This window comes from Cebus imitator, unplaced genomic scaffold (assembly GCF_001604975.1).
Source record: "Cebus imitator isolate Cc_AM_T3 unplaced genomic scaffold, Cebus_imitator-1.0 Scaffold277, whole genome shotgun sequence".
Lineage (NCBI taxonomy): Eukaryota > Metazoa > Chordata > Mammalia > Primates > Cebidae > Cebus > Cebus imitator.
In genome coordinates, this window is record NW_016107592.1 from 2915680 (window position 1) to 2938600 (window position 22921).

Genomic DNA, 22921 nt, shown 5'->3' on the forward strand with positions numbered 1-22921 from the left:
AGGGAGGGAGGGACAGAAGTGAGTAGTTAGATGAGACAGAAATGGTAAATTAATTTTTTGCTTATAAATGTATAATATGCATGTTAGTATTAAAATACATTTGTAAGACATAATGGGAAGTGTAAAGAAAGATAAACACATATGATTCTTGACCTCAAAGAACTTATATTGGTGGGTAAACAATATGCTGGATAGACCAAAAAAAAAAAAAAAAGTCCTATCTTTGGTCACAGGCAGCTAGCTAAAGCTTCTAGGAGGCCAGAAAGACTACATGAATGAAATTAAAATAACAATGTAAATACTTCTTAAGTATAAAAAAGTGAGTATAGGTATGAGAAGGTTGGATAAGAACTATTACTATCCCAAAATTGCTAAATCCCAGAGATTATACAATAAACTGACTGTGAAGAACCCATGCCCTTACTAATGGATTGAGTGAGCCACATAAAAATGTCATTGTTTTAAAGTCAAATGGTCAAGTATTAGCATTTTGTTGAGTTGAATAAAGTACATTTATACAATACCTGCCTTTCTCCTTCACTAAAGTAACTACATACAGTTAGTTCATAGTAAAATAATCAGAATTTTTAAAGGAAATATCAATCTTCTTTAAATAGTGGTTGTTCTCCTAATACACAATTCAAAAATACCTCTTAAGTATCCACAGAAATTGCATTTTTTATTTATCTACTCATAATTCTTTAGTAAGAAAATCTTTCTGGCCAGGCACAGTGGCTCATGCCTATAATCCCAGCACTCTGGGAGGCCGAGGCAGGCAGATCATGAGGTCAGGAGTTCGAGACCAGACGAGACCAGTCTGGTCAACATGCTAATACGCTGTCTCTACTAAAAATACAAAAATTAGCCAGGCATAGTGGCACATGCCTGTAATCCTAGCTACTCGGGAGGCTGAGGCAGGAGAATTCCTTGAACCTGGGAGGTGGAGGTTGCAGTCAACAGAGATCGCGCCACTGCACTCCAGCCTAGGAAACAGAGCAAGACTCTGTCTCCAAAAAAAAAGAGTACAAACACAATATTTAAAATAAATCACAGCTTCAAAATATTTAATGTATATTTTCTACAAAATAAATGTGAACGCCTATAATCCCAGCACTTTGGGAGGCCGAGGCAAGTGGATCACCTGATAGCGAGAGTTCAAGACCAACCTGACCAACACGGAGAAACCGTCTCTACTAAAAATACAAAATTAGCTGGGCGTGGTGACGCATGCCTGTAAATCCCAGCTACTTGGGAGACTGAGGCAGGAGAATCGCTTGAACCAGGATGGGGAGCTTGTGGTGCACTGAGATTGAGCCAGCCTGGGCAACAAGAGTGAAACTCTATCTCAAAAAAATAAATAATAATAAATAATAAATGTGAGCTGCGAATAAGTATTTTAAGATGATCTCAACACAAATGCATTTCCTAGGGAACAAGTTAACTTAATGATTCCTGAGAAATAATTTACATCAACTTTATTTGAATGTAATTCCAATTATTCTAACATCCATACATTCCAGATAAAGAATTCTGTGCTTTTTTTTTTTTTTTAACAAATGAGAATATCAACACTAACCACAATATTTCTGGATAAACACAAGTTCTAACTTATATGATCAAACAGAACCAGTTCAAGTGATACTTGATGCTGGTTTAGCCCACAGTCTCTCCAGCAAATATCTCTGTGTCTTAGTGTCCTCATTTATAAAATGGGACAATAATTGTGGTTGAAAAATATAACACATATAAAATACTTTAAAAAATGACTGACACTTAAGAGTTTATAAATACCAAGTATTATCATTACTTACAGATGCCTCTGCTTATTACAAGATGGGAAGAAAACAACTCAGAATTATTCTCAATATTAGAGTGGCCTCTTATTTTTTTTTATTTATTTATTTTTAAGACATGGTCTCACTTGCTCTGTCACCCAGGCTGGAGTGCAGTGGCACAATCATAGTTCAATGCAACCTCAAACTCCTAGGCTCAAGCAGTCCTCCCACCTCAGCCTCATGAGTAGCAAAGACTACAAGCAAACGCTACTGCACCTGAGGTAATTTAATTTATTGTAGAGATGGGGTCTTGCTATTTTGCCGACGGTGGTCTCAAACTCTTGGCCTCATGCCATCCTCCTGCCTCGGCCTCCCAAAGTGCTAGGATTACAGGAATGAGCCACTGTACCCAGCCACAACTATTATTATTTACAGATGCCTCTGTGTGTCACAAGATGAGAAGCAGTGTGAAAACAATGCAGAATCACTGTGAGTGGCCCCTTCAAATGGTCTCTAAACAAATACATTCTTAAATTGCATACATACAAACTGTAAATATTTTAATGACATGAACTGCCATGTTTTTAAGTAATACATTTAGCAAAAAGACAGAAAAGAGAAAAAGTCCATTAAGGAATTAAGAGGGATCCATCTTTTGTAATTATTTTATTATAAAATATTAAAATAACAGAAATTCAAAACAAAATTTCTCCATAATCCCAACACATCATTAAGTCAATGCTTTCATTTGTTCGTATTTTCTACTGTCTACAGGCATGTTCAATTTTCACATTTATATTATATTAATAGATAACATTTTATAATCCACATTTTCACTAAGCATTATACCATGAATACTTTTTCCACTTTATGAAATTTTAACCATTATATCTCTTTCCTTTCTCCTCCCTACCCCCTGAAGGTAAACATCCTGACCTGTGTCCTCCACAATTTTCTCTAAGTTCATAAATATACAAGCATATACACACACATATGTGGGGAGGCAAGAAAGGTCATTTTGTTTTTCACAAAAATGGAAGCATACTACTTATACATATGCTTTCTCTCTTTTTTAAGCATACCAGATACAGGCACCTCAAATTTCACATACAGAGAGTTTTAAGTATGAAAATGAATACAACTTACTAGACGGGGTAATATTTACATTTACAAAAGTTATTATTTTGTATGTAAATTTTGAAAAGACAAGGATTTTACAACAAAACACGGCCGCCAGATTTAGACCTCATACTTCATAACACACTGGTTATTATAATAGCCATGCATAAATAATTCAATCATTTATAATAAGACTACCTAATGAATCTTTAAAACTATTTGAGAAAACAAAAATTGTATCATCTTAAAAAAATTGTTAAATAATATGCTGACTTTAAAGTGTATTTGTGTGTATGTATTTGTGTGGGTATGATACTTGTTATAACACCTTTATGCATGGGCACTATGATATGAACTTGGTTCTCTCTATACCAGAGATGATAGACAAATACAGTGCTGATCCACCCACATACTCAGCTCCCCCATGTTCACAAATTGAGAGACTGGCATTCTAGCATATTCTGAATACAACTGTTTCAACTGCCCACAAATATAAAAACAAGACATCAGGCAGGCCTATCTAGAATTTAAGGTTGATAACCCAATGGTCTTAAAAAATGCAGTCACCTGTCCATCTAACCATAATCCAGAACAATCAGAAGAGTCCTAAATCTGCATCCAGAGAAGACAACTTTGGGAGTAAAGAACACTATGAAAGATTTACAGAACCCCTCAATATTACAAAGCAAAGAACTTAGTACCCAACCCATAGAGCCTCTGCCATAATAGGTAAGCTTTTCTTATTAGAAAAAAAATCACTAAGTTGTTTGAGTTCCTATTGTGTAGAGGTCACAAGATGATGAGAAGCAAAAAGCAATGAAATGGATACTACGTTAAAGGAGTTTACAGTTTACCAGGAAGGCCAGCATATATTATCCTAAATGACCCTAAGTAACAGAGCACAATGTCTAACATATAGCTTTACAAATAGTAGAGGTGCTTAACAACTGTTCTGTGACATGATTACAAAGGTCAAAAGCAAAAGTATCATTAAGTACAATACCATGTCATCAATCCAATTTCAGATTAAATAGCTTAAAGTTACTATCTAGGTCTATGTGGATAGTTTGTTTTAACTCCCTCAAGGCAAACAGTCAATTTCCAAAAACATGGCATTGCATAGTCCCCATTTACCTGCTTGGCGTATACATATGGAATCCACGTGTAATTTGGCACATACCAAAAAAAAGTGGAAAAAAGTACTTATACCATCTAAGACAATCATACTGAACATTCTAATAAAATATCAAAAACAAAATAAATTATGGATGAAAAATATTATTCATGTATTATTTTTACTTTTTCTAGAGAGGGGGTCTCCCTCTGTTGCCCAGGCTGGAGAGCAGTGGCAATATCATAACTCACTGCAACCTCCAACTCCTAGGCTCAAGCGATGCTCCCATCTCAACCTCTGAATAGGAAGGTGGACTTATAAGCATGTGCCATCACGCCAGGATAATGGATCCAAAAATTAATGAATGTAACCTTCCTCTGTGATGAAACTGGCAAAATAATAGGGAAACCTGTACAAGTGCTATGTATGTTATAGGTTGTTAAAAATAATAAAGTTTTCGGCCAGGCCCAGTAGCTCACACTTGTAATCCCAGCACTTTGGGAGGCCAAGGTGGGCAGATCAGCTGAGGTCAGGAGTTCAAGACCAGCCTGGCCAACATGGCGAAACCCTGTCTCTACTAAAAATACAAAAATTAGCCAGGCGTGTGGTGCGTGCCTATAATCCCAGCTACTCAGGAGGCTGAGGCAGGAGAATCAATTCAACCCAGGAGGCAGAGGTTACAGTGAGCTGAGATTGCGCCACTGCACTCCAGCCCCAGCAACTGAGCAATACTCCATCTAAAACATAATAATAACAAAGTTTTGACTACTACCAGTATGACATCTTTTTTTTGTTTTCCAGCATTCCTTTAGCAGAAGATTCACAAGACCAGTAACATCTTTTAAGTGTACTACAAGATATAGAATATATTTAAAATCTAGTAGAATTTGTTGTCAAAGTGCATATATGTTTTCTAGAATATCCTAGAACATCCTAATACAGAAGGTGAATGACAACATTCACAGCAACTGGATGCAGAAATCTCCCTGAATTAACATTACATATCTTCAGTAATTTACCCTATATTTTCATTGGTAGACTATATGCCATATGCCTTCATCCAAGCACAATAAGGATCCAGTTCAAAACTGAACACAACTTGAAAATTTTACAATTTCAAAACACATGCATTCCATATCCAATATTTACACTTATAAAACTATTTGGGCTGGGCTAGGCAGCTCCCTTCTGTAATCCCAGCACTTTGGGAGGCCGAGGCGGGTGGATCACCTGAGGTCAGGAGTTCAAGACCAGCCTGACCAACATGAAGAAACCCCATCTCTACTAAAAATACAAAGATTAGCCAGGTGTGGTGGTGCTGCCTGTAATCCCAGCTATTCAGGAGGCTGAGGCAAGAGAATCAGGCGGAGGTTGTGGTGAGCCGAGATCCCACCACTGCACTCCAGTCTGGGCAACAAGAGCAAAACTTCGTCTCAAAAAAGAAAGAAAGAAAGAAAACTATTTGGATATAGCATCATAGAGCTTAACTCGCTCTATGACTAATTATTACATGAGGTGAATCCAAAATTTGTAAACTTATCAACACTAAAAATTTATTGTTCAAAACGCAATGAAATGCATTAAAATAACATGACTGATGAAAACAGAAAGAGGGGCAGAACGATAAATACATGATAAAACAAGTGGAATGTAAGGTTTTTTGTTTTGGGGGGTTTTTCGAGACAGTGTATCACTCTGATGCCTAGGCTGGAGTGCAGTGGCCTGATCTCGGCTCAGCGCAACCACCACCTCCCAGGTTCAAACGATTCTCCTGCCTCTGCCTCCCGAATAGCTGGGATTACAGGTGCCCATCACCATGCCTCATTAATTCTTTGTATTTTTAGTAGAGATGGCGTTTCACCATGTTGACCAGGCTAGTCTTGAACTTCTGGCCTCAAGTGATCCTCCTGCCTCGGCCTCCCAAAATGCTGGGATTACGGCGTGAGCCACCGAGCTCAGCAGGAATGCAATGTTAACAGTAGAACATAGGCGGCTGGGTGTATGGCTGTTCCCTATAAGTTTTATAATTTTGCCTGATAGTTCAAAATATTTTCCTAATAAATTGTTGGAAAAAATAATACTTGACATTTTGGTCATTTGCAAGTTGAGCTTTTAAGGAGAGAAACATAGGAACATAAATTAAAGAAACTCCTCTGTGGCATCCAACACAGACACTGTAGTTGGGACAAACTTGGATTCTAATCCTGGCTCAACCTTGCAACTAGCTGTGTGATCCAAGTAAATTACTTGAGCTCTCAACGCCTAAATTTCCTCATCTGCAAATAGGTTCTATGTGAAGTTGCTATGAAGTTAAATTATTCAATAAAGCTCTTAGCTCAGTGCCAGGCACATAGTAAGCACTCAAAACCTCAGCTGTAGCATCATTATGAGATTACTAATTTTATGCAAAGCTGAAAGGGCATTCTTCATAAAGTAGTGATTTTTTACCCTTTCGCTAATCGATCGTTTTTGAAACCATTTCCAAAAGGAAGATTCCTAAAAGGAAACTTACTTCTTATCATGCTAAGCGGGGAGGAAGTAAAAGAAAAGTCTGAGGGATATTGCTCAATCGATAGTACAGTATTGTTCGCCATCTGAAAAAAACCACTCAGAATTAAATAAGAAAAGTTTCAAGACAAACTTTAAAAAGCATTCAAACAACTCCTATGCAGAATTGGCTTCACCTCTGCAGGTTGACTGGGTACATCCCTGTTACGACAAAACTTGTCATACTCTTCCATGTCCCTAATCGCGAGTTAAGAGGCTAGGCTACAACATGACATTCATAGTAGCCAAAATTTTTCTCCTAAAATCAGGACATGCCAACGATCCCACTTCCTCACAGGTAAGACCACCACCCCTACTTTGGTCTAGATAACGGCTATGGGGGGAGGGGAAAGGAGGCAGGAAAATGAATTCGTGATGGTGTTACTTAAGAACCCTCCGGTTATTTCTCCTGAGACCCCTCCACGACTTATTCCCGCCACCACCGCCCCCACCTTACCTCTCCCCAGCTAAACTTACAGACTCTGATGTACTAAAGATGCACTTAAGAATCTGACACCTCCTCACCCCGGGCCCAGATATCCCACCCCAGAGTGGGGGAAGGTGGGGGGAGGAAGGCAAACAACGGCCCCCTCTCCTCCCCCTCACCCAGCAGCAAATCTTTGTCCCACCTGCCGAGGGACCGCTCGCCAGCGCGCTCCAGACCCAAGGCTGCCTCAGACCTGCCCGCAATCTTGTCCCAACCGGGCCTCGGCGACCCCTCCACGAGCCTGAGCATGGCCCATTCCCGGCCCCGGGCCGCGCCCCGCCCCCAGCCGCCGAGTTCTGCCTCACCTCACCTACCCTCTTTCGGGGGCCGGACTCCACCTCTCTCTCCGCCATGTTGGGCCCCGCTCGGAACCGCTGCGGCTCCCCGCGCGGTGGCGGCGGTACCTCTTGGGCCCCCGGCCCCCGCCCACACTGCAGGCACGGCCGCCTCGCGGCAGCTTCCCCAGACCCGGCCGGGCCTTGCGCCGAGAATTGGGAGGGGGCGGATGCCGGGCGCCGGGCCGCAGCTTCTGAGATCCCACGGGTCCGCGCGTGGGCGGGAGGGCCTGCCCGGCGACGTGGGGGGGCCGGGACTCGGGGGGTTAATGGCCTCCAAGGGGCCCCGTGAGTAGGATTATTTTCTCTCAGAGAAATTCCTCCGCCTGCGGTTTCTTAAAGGGATCACCAAACCAGCCCCTTGCGCGCGCCCCTGATGCGCAGGCGCACCCTAAGTCCCTCCTTCCTTTCCCACCAAACCCCCGGTCCTGAGCGTGCGCGGTAAGTGGCCCTGGGTAGGCCAAATCCTGCAAGTCTCTTTGCTGCCAGCAGCTGCTCCCACCACTCAACTATGGCCGCTCCCTTAAAGGGACCATGACGCAGTGATGAAGGAGGAATGAAAGAAATCAGTGGAAAGATAATCTGGAGAATTGGGTGCAATGTCAGTGAGGGATCCACATCACCATCTTACACCTGACTGCAATGATACCATTGAAAAGGGAAAGTGATGGTGACCTGAAGTTCTCAGTGGACCTCTGAACATGAAGAATCCCAAACCAATGAGGGAACAAGACAGTCATCTCAAGGAAAACCAACTTTCCTCCCTTGTGACCCCGTTTCCTGAAGCACAAGACATAGAATATCAAGGGCTAACTCCTATAACCTTACCTTAAAATCAAAGCTTTTCATGATTTTGAAGACTGAACCAACAACTGGAAATAATTTCTTCAATAGTAATTTCTTCCTAGAACATCAAAATGGGGAAGGATCTTAGGGAGCCATTTACTCCAGTGCTCACAATGATAAAATTGCAGCCTGGTCGTTGGAAGTAATTTGTCCCAATGTAACTAACAGCTGGTGTGGAGCTGGAATCAAGATTTGAGTCACAGTCCTCCAGGCTGTCTTCAGGCAAGAAAGAGATAAATTTGATTTAATTTGGTATCCCTAGAAGATTAAAAATTGAAGTTTCATGGTATTTGGAGAATATCATAATTCTCCAGTGAAGATGTAATGATTTGCAGGTGATGTGTGTCCTCATTCACCTCTATTGAAGGAACTTGACAATCTGCCTTGAAGGATAATCATCTTATTTCTAAGCAGGAAACCAGGAAAGGTCTATCTTGTTCCAAAACCTAAGCTGGGTCCTAAGCTGAAAATGGCTGAAGAAAATGAAGGCTTGATTCATTCCTCTTCTGTTCATTCTAGTTCCCAGAAGCTTTGGGTAGAGAAAAAAATGAAGCTTATAATGATAGCTCAGGGACAATGGGGAGACATATGGTAAGAAATACAAAGAAGTTGCTTCCTGAAGGTCATTTCCCCATGACAAGATGTATTCAAGTGGGAATGAGCAGCTCCTGAAGTCACAGGATAATGAGATGTAACTTCTTTTTTATTTATCACTTGGTAGCTCTTCTGAAACAGAAGTTTTCTAGTCTATACTATTTTGCTGAAAACTATTTGTGAAATTGCTGGAAGTTTCCATGCTGGCCTTGCTTATGCCTTTAGTGCTGTCTTTAATTTCACACCTGGGTAGGAGAGAAGAAAGAAGGACAAAGAAATATGTTCATTTCAGCCAGAATTTTAAAAACATGTTTTCTTTAGTTACATGTCCAGGACAAGAAAGAAAAGAGGAGCCAAGAAAAGATAGTTCCAGGGAATGTGGCTACATAAAACTTCTAGTGGTTTCCACCTGTTTTATTGGCAGCGGAATACTCCCTTGTAATAAAATCTGATGGTTTAAAACGGAGCTGCTAAGTTGGGAGTATAAGTGGGGAACCCACTAGTCTATTCACCCAGCCTCACCCTTGCACTCTCTCTCCTTTCGTGCCTCCTCCCATCATTAGAGAAATGTTGAGTTTCTTAGATTACAGTTTAGAGCCATTAGTTTAGTCCAACTCCACATTTTCAAGATGGAGCCTCTGAGACTTAGAGAAGATATGATTTGCTTGAGATCACACACAGGATTAGTAACAATATCAACACTGGCACAGACATCTTGATCCTCAGGGCCCTGTCCTATACACACTGCTTTGGGAGATGTTAGCAATGTGTTAGGTCTTGAATAATAGGAGGGATTTGTGCACTTCAGATAATATACAAGCGTAACATGAATGTTCAGTGTAATCATCCATATGGAGGAATGAGAAAAGAGAAAACCATCTAGTGAGCAATACAAAGTTAATCATGATTTTAGAGAAGGGATCACAGAGCTTAAGCGACTGGTCTAAGATCATTCAGCACAGAGGCCAAGTCAGAATTCAAAGGCTTGTTCCTTCGGACTTATGTGAAATATCAGAAACTAGACGTTGTAAATTGGTGGCCTTGTGACCAAATTTGTCCCATAGAAATGCATTTGGTTTGTATTGTGTATAGCTATATGATCTTGGTCAAGGTAATTGCCCTGTGCTTCACTTTCCTTATCTGTAGAACGGGATACCAAGAGGATTTGATTAGTTAACATCTCTAAATCTCCTAGAACACTGTTGGTTCCTAGCACCATATGAGTATTACTACCTTTTTTTAAAAAAATTAAATCATATATCAACATTTTAAATGGGATATTTCACTTACAAGTTCAGTGTTCTGACTTATCTCAAAAAAACCCTAGAATATAATGGGGGTGATATCTTGCAAGTATCAAATTGATTTAACTTTCTTAAGTCATCTTCCATCATAGACTCTTCCTTGAAATGTAGCTTCGAGACTTATTTTCCCAATCAGGAGAGAACAGAATGGAGAGAAAAGGAATTTGCTAAATTTCCCTAGTTCCATTTAATCTATGAAGTTCAGCACATCATAATTTCATGGAGTTCTTCCATACTCCAGAGGAAATGCCTTCTATCCAAACGTCCTTCCATCCAGGACAGCTAAGCCATGAGGCTGTGTATAGGGAAATAAAAGAAAAGCCTGACCCTTAATAAAAGGGTAGAGAGAAGAAGAACAAAGAGAGAAGTAAGAGAGGCATACAGTTGAGAGACATGTGCCCCTGTCTTCTCATTCCAACTCTTCAAAGCAGAAAGGATTCTTGCTCTGCTCCTGTTTAGGATTCCAGGTAGATATGACTTCCAGACTATGCCCATACCAACAAGCAGACAGCCACAGAAGAAAGTCAAGCCCCGGTGTAATTGGGAAAAGAAAGAAGGCCTGCATTTAGCTCCTCAGAGTGTCTCTCAGCCAGAGGTGAATTCAGGTTTTACAGCTCTTGAGGCTTATATGATTAGGGGAGAGGGAGGGTTTTTTGGTTTTGTTTTTGTTTTGTTTTGTTTTGTTTTTTTAGAAAAAGAACACAGAATTACATACACAAAATTAGGTATAGAGTTTTGGAAGGAGCTCTGCAAGTGAGTGGTCCTTAGCTACCGTGATAGAATATATCCAGAAGTTCCCACATACCCTGTGGAAGAATAAGGAAAGTAGCCAAGAACACTGGCTGGCAAGTATAGGAGGAAGTAGCTCTGTAAATTACACTGGGCCAGGAACAAAAAGTAGTAACAGCCAGACCTCAGGAAGAGCTGTGGTTTGCCTTCAGGCTCTGAGTAAACTTAGCTAGGCCAGGCTACAAAACATTCCACTGTCTTATCAACAGGTTATAGAGCATCCTGAGAAGTCAGGGACTCCAAATAGATCCAAGGTCTCAGGCTTTCCCAACATCATAATGCCTCACAGATGCAGACACTATTTTAGAGACTCACTCAGAGGGAGAGGGCAGCCACAGGAAAGGTTCAGTGTTTCTTTCCAAAGAGATTATTGACTAACAGAATTCTAATCATTAGATTCAAATATGTTTTAAACCACATTGGACATTTAGGTAAATCCATTCAGCAAATGTTAAGAAGAAAGTAAAATAAATGGGATAGAAAATAACTGTAGTGGGGCTACTTTAGATGTGGTAGTCAGCGAATATTTTCCAAGGATGTAACTTTGTTTTTCTTTTTCTTTTTGAGACAGGGTCTTGGCTGGACGCTGTGGCTCACACCCCTAATCCCAGCACTTTGGGAGGCCGAGGCAGGTGGATCACTTGAGGTCAGGAGTTCGAGACCAGGCTTGCCAACATGGTGAAACCCTGTCTCTACTAAAAATATAAAATTTACCTGTAATCCCAGCTACTTGGGAGGCTGAAGCAGGAGAATTGCTTGAACACAGAAGGCAGAGGTTGTAGTGAGCCAAGATCACGCCGCTGCACTCCAGCCTGGGTGACAAAGTGAAACTCTGTCTCAAAAGAGAGAGAGAGAGACAGGGTCTTGCTCTATCATCCAGCCTGGAGTGTAGTGTCACCGTCATAGCTCACTGCAGCCTCAACTCCTGGGCTCAAGTGATCTTCCCATCTCTGCCTCCCAAAGTTCTGAGATTACAGGTGTGAGCCATCACATCTGGCTAGGAGGTGTGGAGCTGAAACTTAAATCATGACCTGGTGATCGAGAACCATCTGCGCAAATGTCTGGGTCGGAGCATTCCAGTCACAGGGAGCAGCAAGTGTAAAACCCCTTGGCAGGAACAAACCTGAAATGTCCAAGAAGAGCAAGGTGCCAATGTTACTAGAACCAAGTGAGAGAGGGGCAGAAGATGAAGCCAAAGAAGTAGAAAAAGACAAATTATGAAGATCCTTGGAGGCCATGGTAAGGATTTGTAATTTTATTTTGTGTATGATGGAAAGCCATTGAAGTCTTTTTAAAAAAAAATTATGTGAACCCTCTGGATACCATGTGCATTGCAGAATGAGCCATAAAGGAGCAAGGGTGGATGTAAGTTAAGAGGCTCTGTGGCAGTCCTGGTGAGCGATAACAATGACTTAGCCTAGGGCATTGGCATTGGAGATACAAAAAATTAGTTGGATTCAGGATATATATATTTTGGAGGTGTAGCCAATATGATTGCTGCTAATGAATTGGGTGCTGGGAGTGAAAGAAAAAGATGATTTGGGGATGATTCTTAGCTTTTTAACCTGAATAGATAGGTTAATGCTGTTGCCCATTATTTGCAATGGAGAGGAGGAGAACAGATGTGAGAGAGTGGGCAGAGAAGGATGAAAGATGTCTTGGACATGATAAATTTTAGATTCCTCTAGACATCCAAGTGGAAATGTCAAATAGCAGTTAGATATTCAAGTCTGAAGCTTAGGAGTGTTAACAGGGCTGGAGACAGAAATATGGGAGTCATCAGTATAAGCCATAGACTTGATAGAGTTACCCAGAGCATGTATATTGAAATGAGCCCTGAGGCACCCCAACATTTATAATTCAGGAAGAGAAAGAGAATCAGCCAATTAGCAGGAAAGTCAGGAGAATGTGTCGTCTCAGTAACCAAATAAAGACCTGTTTTTTTGTTTGTTTGTTTGTTTGTTTGTTTTTTGAGACGGAGTTTCACTCATGTTACCCAGGCTGGAGTGCAATGGCGCGATCTCGGCTCACCGCAACCTCCGCCTCCCGGGTTCAGGCAATTCTCCTGCCTCAGCCTCCTGAGTAGCTGGGATTACAGGCACGCACCACCATGCCCAGCTAATTTTTGTATTTTTAGTAGAGACGGGGTTTCACCATGTTGACCAGGATGGTCTCGATCTCTTGACCTCGTGATCCACCCGCCTCGCCCTCCCAAAGTGCTGGGATTACAGGCTTGAGCCACCGTGCCCAGCAAGACCTGTTTTGAGAGAGGCCCAATTACCAATTTTTCAGATGTGACTGAGAGGACAAGTAAGATATCATCAAGAATTGATGGCAAGATTGAAACGTCTTTAGTGATCTGGACTAGAATCATTTCAGTGGATTAGTTTAAACACAAGCATGATTGGAGTGGCCTGAAGAGAGAAGAGATGAAGAAATAGAAACAGTGAATATGGACTATTCTTTCAAGAAGTTTCACTTTGGAAAAATCAGAGAAATAGGGTGTTATTGGAGAGGAATGTGGCCCAAGAAATCTTTTTTTAAAAGATGAGAATCACTAATGCACATCAAAAATGGTAAACCATGACCAAATACATTGGAAAGGTCAAATAAATGACATGGCCTCAAAAACCTCTCCCACCAAGCTGAGATAAACTATGGAGACGAGGCTGAGACAGTGGAGAAAAGCAAGGAAGTAGATAACTGGAGGCCGGGGGGTTCAAAAAGAAATCATGCATCCTGGGGCCAATCCAACTCTAGAAGTCAGTGCTCCATCTAGTATTTAGTTCCTGGGAAATGCATTCTTTAGAAATATCATAATTAATTGTTTTTTTTCTGCAAAGGAAGCTAAATATCATTCAGTTGATTGATTGATTGATTATTTATTTATATTAGAGACAGAGTTGTTCTGTTGCCCAGGCTGGAGTATGGTGGTGTGATCATGGCTCACTATAACCTAAAACTCTTGAGCTAAAGGGATCCTCCCACCTCAGCATCCTAAGTAGCTAGGACTACAGGCATGTGCCACCACACCAGGCTAATTTTTAAAATATTTTGTAGAGATGGGGGTCTCTCTATGTTGTCCTGGCTGGTCTTGAACTCCTGGCCTCAAGCAGCCCTCCCAGCTGATCTCCCAAAGTGCTGGGATTACAGGTGTGAGCCACTGTGCCCAGCTGGTAAATATCAATGTACTTCTTTTATAAACTTTGTTTTTCAAGTCCTACGAAATGAGATAAAATTCATTACTAACAAGGATATAATAAAGATGAGCACATTAAAGCTGGGCATGGCAGTATGCACTTGTAGTCCCAGCTTCTTGGGAAGCTATGGTGAATTATGATTGTGCCTGTGGATAGTCAGTGCACTCCAGTCTCCTGGGCACATAATGAGATCCTGTCCAAAAAGAAGAAGAAAGGAGGAGGGGGAGGGGGAGGGGGAAGAAGGAGAAGAGGAAGAAGAGGAGGAAGGAGAAAGAAAGAGGAGAAGAGAAAGAAAAGATGAACACAGTTAATGCTGATGAGTTAGATATTTTGCATGACAGGATGAAAAGGTAAAGAACGTAGCCTGCCAAGTAACAGTAATTGTAACCCAGCTGAATAATCATGAGAGGTTTTCGTCTCCTGAAACAATGAACAGCAACATTGCTTTCAGTAGTGCAGAAATTATTTTCAAAAGTAAAGTTGTAAAAAGCTTTATATTAAAAATCACTTCCCCCACAAAAAAAGAAAAACAGAATATGCACTTTTTAATTTAATTAAATTTATTTATTTATTTATTGAGAGACAGAGTCTTGCTTTGTCGCCCAGCTGGCATGCAGTGGCGTGATCTCAGCTCACTGTAACCTCCACCTCCCAGGTTCAAGTGATTGTCCTGCCTCAGCTTTCCAAGCAGCTGGGACTACAGGGGAGCGCAACCACACCTAGCACATTTTTTTAGTAGAGACGAGGTTTCACTATATATTGGCCAGGCTGGCCTGAACTCCTGACTTCCCATGATCCATCCGCCTCAGCCTCCCGTAGTGCCAGGATTATAGGCGTGAGCCACTGTGCCAGGTCCAGAATATGCACTTTAAAACTCTGGAGACATGCAAGGAAAATGGGGTGCACGTAGTTACCTATTTGTAACTTCTGCTACATAGGTAGTAGTAGTTACCTATGTCATAGTAGTAATTACACATGGTAACTTCTACCATTACATGTAACCACAAATTTGTAACTTCCAAGATAAAGGAAGATTGGGGGAATAATCTTCATTCTATATACCTTTGGAGATTTTAAACTAAAAACTAAAAGGAAATATATTACTTATTTTTAAAATCAAATAATTTTTAAACTCGTTTCCTCAGAAATCTGATTAAAATAATAGAAAGCTGAAATAAATGAAAAAATAATGTTATCAACAAAAAATTCAGCATACATTAAACAACAGGATTGGAATGAATGTTATTTATTTTGCTTTCTGTATGAACAGCAATTTATTGCTTACAAGGTATTTTCACACACATTATTCATCTTGCCTGTTAGAGAACATTTTATCCACATTATTTTACAGGAGAGGACACCGACTCTCAGAGGTTAAGTGACCATAGGTTGTCACCATAGCTAATAAGAGGAGGAACCTGATAGATATTTAGGCTGTCTGACTCCAACTTTAGACAATTTCAGGACAAAGATTACAATGCAAATACTTACCCCAGGACCAAGGTTACAAATGCAAATGCTTACAGTTGCTGGTGTGCAGCATAAATGAATAGCAGAAAGCTCATGCCCTCTCTGGCAGGGCAGCCACTACTCATTTCAGGATATTTTTCCCAAGAGGGAATGCCAACCCAGCCTTGCCAGATCTTCACACTGCTAACTCAGAAATTGGACTATATTTGAAATTTCCTGATTCCTTTTATTTATTTAATTTTATTTTTTTAAGACAGAGTCTTGCTGTTGCCCAGACTGGAGTGCAATGGTGCAATCTTGGCTGACTGCAGCCTCCACCTCCTGAGTTCAAGCAATTCTCCTGCCTCAGCCTCCCTAGCAGCTGGGATAACAGGCGCATACCACCATGCCAGGCTAATTTGTTTGTAATTTTAGTAGAGACAGGGTTTCGTCATGTTGGCCAGGCTGGTCTCAAACTCCTGACCTCAAGTGATCCGCCCACCTCCAGCTCTAAAAGTGCTGGAATTACTGGTGCAAGCCACCACATCCAGCCTTCTTTTACTTTTTTTTTTGAGACGCAGTCACTCTGTCGCCCAGGCTGGAGTGCAGTGGTACAGTCTTGGTACACTGTAACCTCCACCTCCCGGGTTCAAGTGATTCTCCTGCCTCAGCATCCCAAGTAGCTGGGATTACAGGCACCCGCCACCACGCCCAGCAAATTTTTGTATTTTTAGTAGAGAGAGGTTTCACCAGGTTGGCTGGCCAGATGTCGAACTCCTGACCTCAGGGGATCCACCTACCTCCACCTCCCAAAGTGCTGGGTTTACAGGTGTGAGCTAATGTGCCTGGCTCTTTTACATTTTAATCGAAGTTAAATACACATTTATCACCTTAACTATTTAAGTTTACATTGCCTTCTTTTTTTCTTTTTTTGAGACTGAGTCTTACTCTGTTGCCCAGACTAGAGGCTAGTGTGCAGTGGTGTGATCTTGGCTCACTGCAACCTCTGCCTCCCAGGTTCAAGCGATTCTCGTGCCTCAGTCTCCCCGAGTAGCTGGGATTACAGGTGCACGACCATGTCCGGCTAATTTTTTGTATTTTTAGTAGAGATGGAGTTTCACCATGTTGGCCAGGCTGGTCTTGAACTGAACTCAGGTGATCCGCCCACCTCGGCCTCCCAAAGTGCTGTGATTACAGGCCTGGGCCACCAGGCCCAGCCTAAGTTTACATTCCTTTTTTTTTTGAGACAAAGTCTCACTTTGTCACCAGGCTGGAGTGCAATAGTGCCATCTTGGCTCGCTGAAACCTCTGCCTCCCTTGTTCAAGCCATTTTCCTGTCTCAGCCTCCTGCGTAGCTGGGATTATAGGCCCGCACCACCACACCTGATATATGTTTGTATTTTTAGTAGAGACGGGTTCCACCATGTTGGTCAGGCTGGTCTCGAACTCCTGACCTCGTGATCCGCCCGCCTGGGCCTCCCAAAGTGCTGAGATTACAGGCGTGAGCCATCGCGCCTAGCCCTAGGTTTACATTTCAATCGTGTTAAGAATATTCACTTAGTTGGGCATTCACTCTCCAGAATTTTTTTTCTCTTGCAGACTGAACCTCTATATCCAATAAACAATAACTAATTCCACTATTTTCCTTCTCCCCAGCCCCTGACAATCAACATTCTTTCTATTTCTATGAATTTGGCTACTCTAGATGCCTCATGTAAATAAATCATACAGTATTTGTCCTTTTGTGACTGGTTTGTTTCAGTTAGCATAATGTCTTCAAGGTTCATCCAGTTGCAACATGTGTCAGAATTTCCTTCCTTTTTAAGACCGAATGATATACATTGCATATATATGCCACATTTGTTTATCCATTCATCCATCAATGGACACAAGTTGTCCGCCTGTTGGTTATTGTGAATAATGCTGCTATGACACGGGTGCGCAAAAATCTCTTTGAGACCCTGCTTCCAATTATTTTGGATATGTACCCAGAACCCAATTTTTTTTTTTTTTTTTTTGAGACGGAGTTTCACTCATGTTACCCAGGCTGGAGTGCAATGGCACGATCTTGGCTCACCGCAACCTCCGCCTCCTGGGTTCAGGCAATTCTCCTGCCTCAGCCTCCTGAGTAGCTGGGATTACAGGCACGTGCCACCATGCCAAGCTAATTTTTTGTACTTTTAGTAGAGACGGGGTTTCACCATGTTGACCAGGATGGTCTCGATTTCTTGACCTCATGATCCACCCGCCTCAGCCTCCCAAAGTGCTGGGATTACAGGCTTGAGCCACCGCGCCCGGCCCCCAATTTTTTTTTAATTGCATTTTAGGTTTTGGGGTACATGTGAAGAACATGCAAGATTGTTGTATAGGTACACACATGGCAGTGTGATTTGCGGCCTTCCTCCCCATCACCTATATTTGGCATTTCTCCCCATGCTATCTCTCCCCAACTTCCTACCCCCTGCTGTCCCTCCCCTGTTTCCCCCCGACAGACCCCAGTGTGTGATGCTCCCCTCCCTGTGTCCATGTGTTCTCATTGTTCAACACCCGCCTTTGAGTGAAAACATGTGGTGTTTGATTTTCTGTTCTGTGTCAGTTTGCTGAGAATGATGGTTTCTAGGTTCATCCATGTCCCTACAAAGGTTACGAACTCATCATTTTTTATGGCTGCACAGTATTCCATGGTGTATATGTGCCACATTTTCCCTGTCCAGTCTATCATCGATGGGCATTTGGGTTGGTTCTAAGTCTTTGCTATTGTAAACAGTGCTGCAATGAACATTCGTGTGCATGTGTCCTTATAGTAGAAGGATTTATAATCCTTTGGATATATACCCAGTAATGGGATTGCTGGGTCAAATGGAATTTCTATTTCTAGGTCCCTGAGGAATCACCACACTGCCTTCCACAATGGTTGAACTAATTTACACTCCCACCAACAGTGTAAAAGTGCAGAACCCAATTTTTTAAAAACAGCTTTGCTGAACTCTATCACTTGTATACCATACAGGTTGTACATTTAACATGTACAACTCAATGATTTTTTGTTTTGTTTTTGTTTTTTTGGGGATGGAGTCTTGCTCTGTTGCCCAGGCTGGAGTGCAGTGGCATGATCTCGGCTCACTGCAACCTCCACTTCCCAGGTTCAAGCGATTCTCCTGCCTAAGCCCCCCGAGTAGCTGGGATCACAGGCGCCCACCACCATGCCCGGCTAATTTTTATATTTTCAGTAGAGACGAGATTTCTTCATGTTGACCAGGCTGATCTCGAACTCCTGACCTCACACGATCTGCCCACCTCAGTCTCCCAAAGTGCTGGGATTATAGGCATGAGCTACCATGCCTGGCCAATTCAATGGTTTTTACTATTTTTATAGATATGAGTAACCATCACCACCATCACTTTTAGAACATTTGCATCACCTCAAAAAAATACACTTTAGCTATTGCTCTCCTGTCTCCCTGGCCCGCACTCCCCTGCATTCCTAAGCAACCTCTAATCTACTTCCTGTCTCTATAGATTTCCCTATTCTGGACATTTCACACTAATGAATTCATACAATATGTGATTTTTATGAATGACTTCTTTCACATAGCATACTGTTTTCAAGGTTCAGCCATGTTGTAACATGTATCAGTACTTCATTTCCTTTTATGGCTAACATTCCATTGTATAGATACAGCATGGAATTTCTCAGTTTTTGAGTGCTGTCAATTAAGTAAAATAGTTTCAAACTTTCCGTATAAGCCAACAAGAAATATCTGCAAAGCCCCCAATTTGCAACCTTTCTATAAGCTTCAAATTAATAACTCCTAACAGCATTGTACAGAAGAATAATATTCCATTGTGTGGCTAAATTTTATATATATAATTTTTTTTTCTTTTTTGAGATAGAGTCTCACTCTCTCACCCGGGCTGGAATGCAATAGCATGGTCTCGGCTCACTGCAACCGCCACCTCCCAGGTTCAAGAGATTCTCCTGCCTCAGCCTCCTGAGTAGCTTGGACTACAGGCGTGTGCCACCATACTGGGCTAATTTTTGTATTTTTAGTGGAGACGGGGTTTCACTATATTGGCCAGGCTGGTCTTAAACTCCTGACCTTGTGATCTGCTTGCCTCAGCCTCCCAAAATGCTGAGATTACAGACGTAAGCCACTGTGCCCAGCCTTTATATATAGATTTTTAATCAGACCCGTTTTATGGGACATTTAGGTGGTTTCCAGCTTCTTGCTGTGGTAAATGTCCTTGTATCCAATATAAGCAACATTACAGTAAATTTCCTTGTACACAGACTTTTGCAAACATCTTAAATAGTTCCTTAGGATAAATTCCTAGAAGTAGGATTGCTGAGTCAAAGATTGTAGCTTTTGATACGTGTTGCCAGATTGCCTTCCAAAAAGATATCAATTTACACTTTCATTAGCGGTGTCTGCTTACTGCAGGCTTCCATTACTGGGTACTGTATTTTTTAAAATATAACTTACCTACAGAACAGGGCACAAATCACAAGTATATAGCTTAATTGATTTTTTTTTTTTTTGAGATAGAGTCTCGCTCTGCTGCCCAGGCCAGAGTGCAGTGGTACAATCTCAGCTCACTGAAACCTCCACCTCCCAGGTTCAAGTGATTCTCCTGCCTCAGCCTCCTGAGTAGCTGGGACTACAGGCATATGCCACCACGCCTGACCAATTTTTGTATTTTTAGTAGAGATGGGGGTTTCACCATATTGGCCAGGCTGGTCTCGAACTCCTGACCTTGTGATCCGCCTGCCTCAGCCTCCCAAAGTTCTGGGAGTACAGGTATGAGCAACTGTGCCTGGCTGCTTAATGGATTTTTAAAAACTGTGGTGAAATACACATAACATAAAGCTTACCATTTAACTATTTTTAAGTATACAGTTCAGTAGAATTAAGTACATTCACATTGTTTTGCAACCATCACCACCCATCATCAGAACTCTCTTCCTCTCGCAAAACAGAAATTCTCTACCCAGTAAACAATAACTCCCCACTGGTCAATTAATTTTTAAAACATGAAACCAGTTCCTAGGTTAATAAATAAAATATTAGCAACATCCCAGAAGCCCTCTTCCAATTAACTATCAGCACACACAAGAGGGTGACTTATTTTGGAGTCTCACTCTGTCACCCAGGCTGGAGTGCAATGGCACAATCTCAGTTCACTGCAACCTCTACCTCCTGGGCTCAAGTGATTCTCCTGCCTCAGCCTATCAAGTAGCTGGGATTACAGGCTGATGCTACCATGCCTGGCTAATTTTTGTGTTTTTAGTAGAGACAGGTTTTCACCATGTTGGCCAGGCTGATCTCAAACTCCTGACTCAGGTGATCTGCCCTCCTTTGCCTCCCAACGTGCTGGGATTACAGGTGTAAACCACTGCACCCAGCCCTCAGAGGGTATCTTCTAACTGGGGCTTTTTCTAACTATGCCAATTTGATAGACTAATACTATATCTTGCTGTTCTCTTCATTTCTTTAGATTATTTTAATTGAAGCTATGAACCTGGTAAATAAATAAATGTTTAAAATAAAGTTTTGAAAACTATTTTAAGAGGAACAACTCTTCAAACTATGACCATGACCATTTGCATTCTTCGTTAGGAATTGGTAACTCATTATCTTATTTAATCTTCACACTAACCCAATGAGAGAATAAAAAAACCAAGAGTTGCTTCTTCAAAAACATCAATGAAAGTGACAAACCTTTAGCTAAATTAACTAAGAATGAAAAAGACCAGACTCAAATAACTAAAATCAGTAATAAAAGCAGGACACTATTACCAATTTTGCAAAAGTAAAAAGAATTATAAGAGAGAATTGTGAACAATTATATGCCAAAAACTTGCATAACTTAGAAGAAATGGACAAATTCCCAGAAACATACAACCTACCAAGACTGAATCATGAAGAAATAGAAAATCTGAACAGACATATAACTAATTAAAAAAAAAAATGAAACAGTAATCAAAAACCTCCCAACAAAGGAAATCCCAGGACCAGCTATATGCCTTCCCTGGTGAATTCCACCAAACATTTTTTTTTCTGCTTATCACCATTTACTTGCCTTTGATTAATTTCACCAAGTGTTTACAGAAGAATTAACACCAGTTCTGCTCAAACTCTTCTAAAAAATTGGAGAGAAGGGTATACCTCCTAACTTATTCTATAAGCCAGCATTACCCTGATACCAAAACTAGACAGAGATACCAAAAAAAAAAACAAAAAACACACACACAGCTATATACACCTTGTGAATATTGATGCCAAAATCTCAACAAAATAATGGCAAGCCAAATTCAACAGCTTATTAAAAGGATTATACATCATTATTATATAAGTCAGAGTTCTCCAGATACATATGAGTAAGAGAGAAAATGGATATATTAGGGGAATTGATTCATGTGATTATGGAAGCTGAGAAGTCCACAACAGGCTGTCTGCAAGCCGGAGACCCTGGGATGTCAGAAGTGTCGTTCAGTCCAAGTCCTAAAGCCTCAGAATCAGGGAAGCCAATGGTATTATTCTTAGTCAAAGCCAAAGACCTAAGAACTCAGGGGGCCATTAGTGTAAGTTCTAGAATCCCAAGGCTGGAGAGCCTGGAGTTTCAGTATCCAAGGGCAGGAGAAGGAGAGTGTCCCAATTCCAGGGGAGAAAGAAAGAAAATATATTTCTCCTCTTTTTTGTTGTGTCTAAACACTTAGCTGATTAGATGGTACCTGTCTACATTGAGGGTGCTGCTTTCCCACTCAGTCCACTGACTCACATGACAATCTCCTTTGGAAACACCCTTACAGACACACCTAGAAATAATCCTTTACCAGCTCTTTCTTTCTCTCTCTTTCTCTCTTTCTTTCTTACTTTCTCTCCTTCCTTCCTTCCTTCCTTCCTTCTTTCCTTGCTGTTTCTTTCTTTTTGAGACAGGATCTCCCTGTGTTCCTCATACTAGAGTGCAGTAGCCATTCATAGGCACAATCATAGCATACTGTAGCCTTAAACTCCTGTGCTCAAGCAATCCTCCTGCCTCAGCCTCCCCATTAGCTAGGGCCACAGGTACATGCCACAATGCCTTTTTACTAAAAGCTGACATCTAAAATAAACCATTATGATGACCAAGTGGGATTTATTCCTAGAACACAAGGATTTTAATATTTCAACATATTAAAATAAACCAGTCCAGATACAGTGGCTCACACCTATAATACCAGCAGCTTGGGAGGCTGAGGTGGAAGCATCATTTGAGCCCAGAAGTATGAGGTTTCAGTGAGCTGTGATTGTGCCATTGCACTCCAGCCTGTGGGACAGAGCGAGATCCTGTCTCAAAGAAACAAAAAAAAAAAGAAAAGAA

The 22921-nt window shown here is 41.4% G+C and overlaps 1 protein-coding gene and 1 pseudogene across 2 annotated transcripts in view; one reads left to right on the forward strand and one right to left on the reverse strand.

The window, feature by feature from the left end:
* ZMYM4 (zinc finger MYM-type containing 4) overlaps positions 1–7746 on the reverse strand; it is a 152003-nt gene extending 144257 nt beyond the window's left edge. Inside the window, exon 1 of the mRNA XM_037728715.1 lies at positions 7348–7746. Within this exon, the coding sequence (XP_037584643.1) occupies positions 7348–7395 (48 nt within the window). The 5' untranslated portion in view covers positions 7396–7746. The remainder of the gene's footprint in view (positions 1–7347) is intronic.
* Positions 7747–11874: 4128 nt separating this feature from the next.
* The window catches only part of LOC108284390, a 19257-nt pseudogene continuing 8210 nt past the window's right edge, over positions 11875–22921 (forward strand). The window contains exon 1 of the transcript XR_001817195.2: positions 11875–12149. The product of XR_001817195.2 is annotated as an NEDD8-activating enzyme E1 catalytic subunit-like (transcript). The remainder of the gene's footprint in view (positions 12150–22921) is intronic.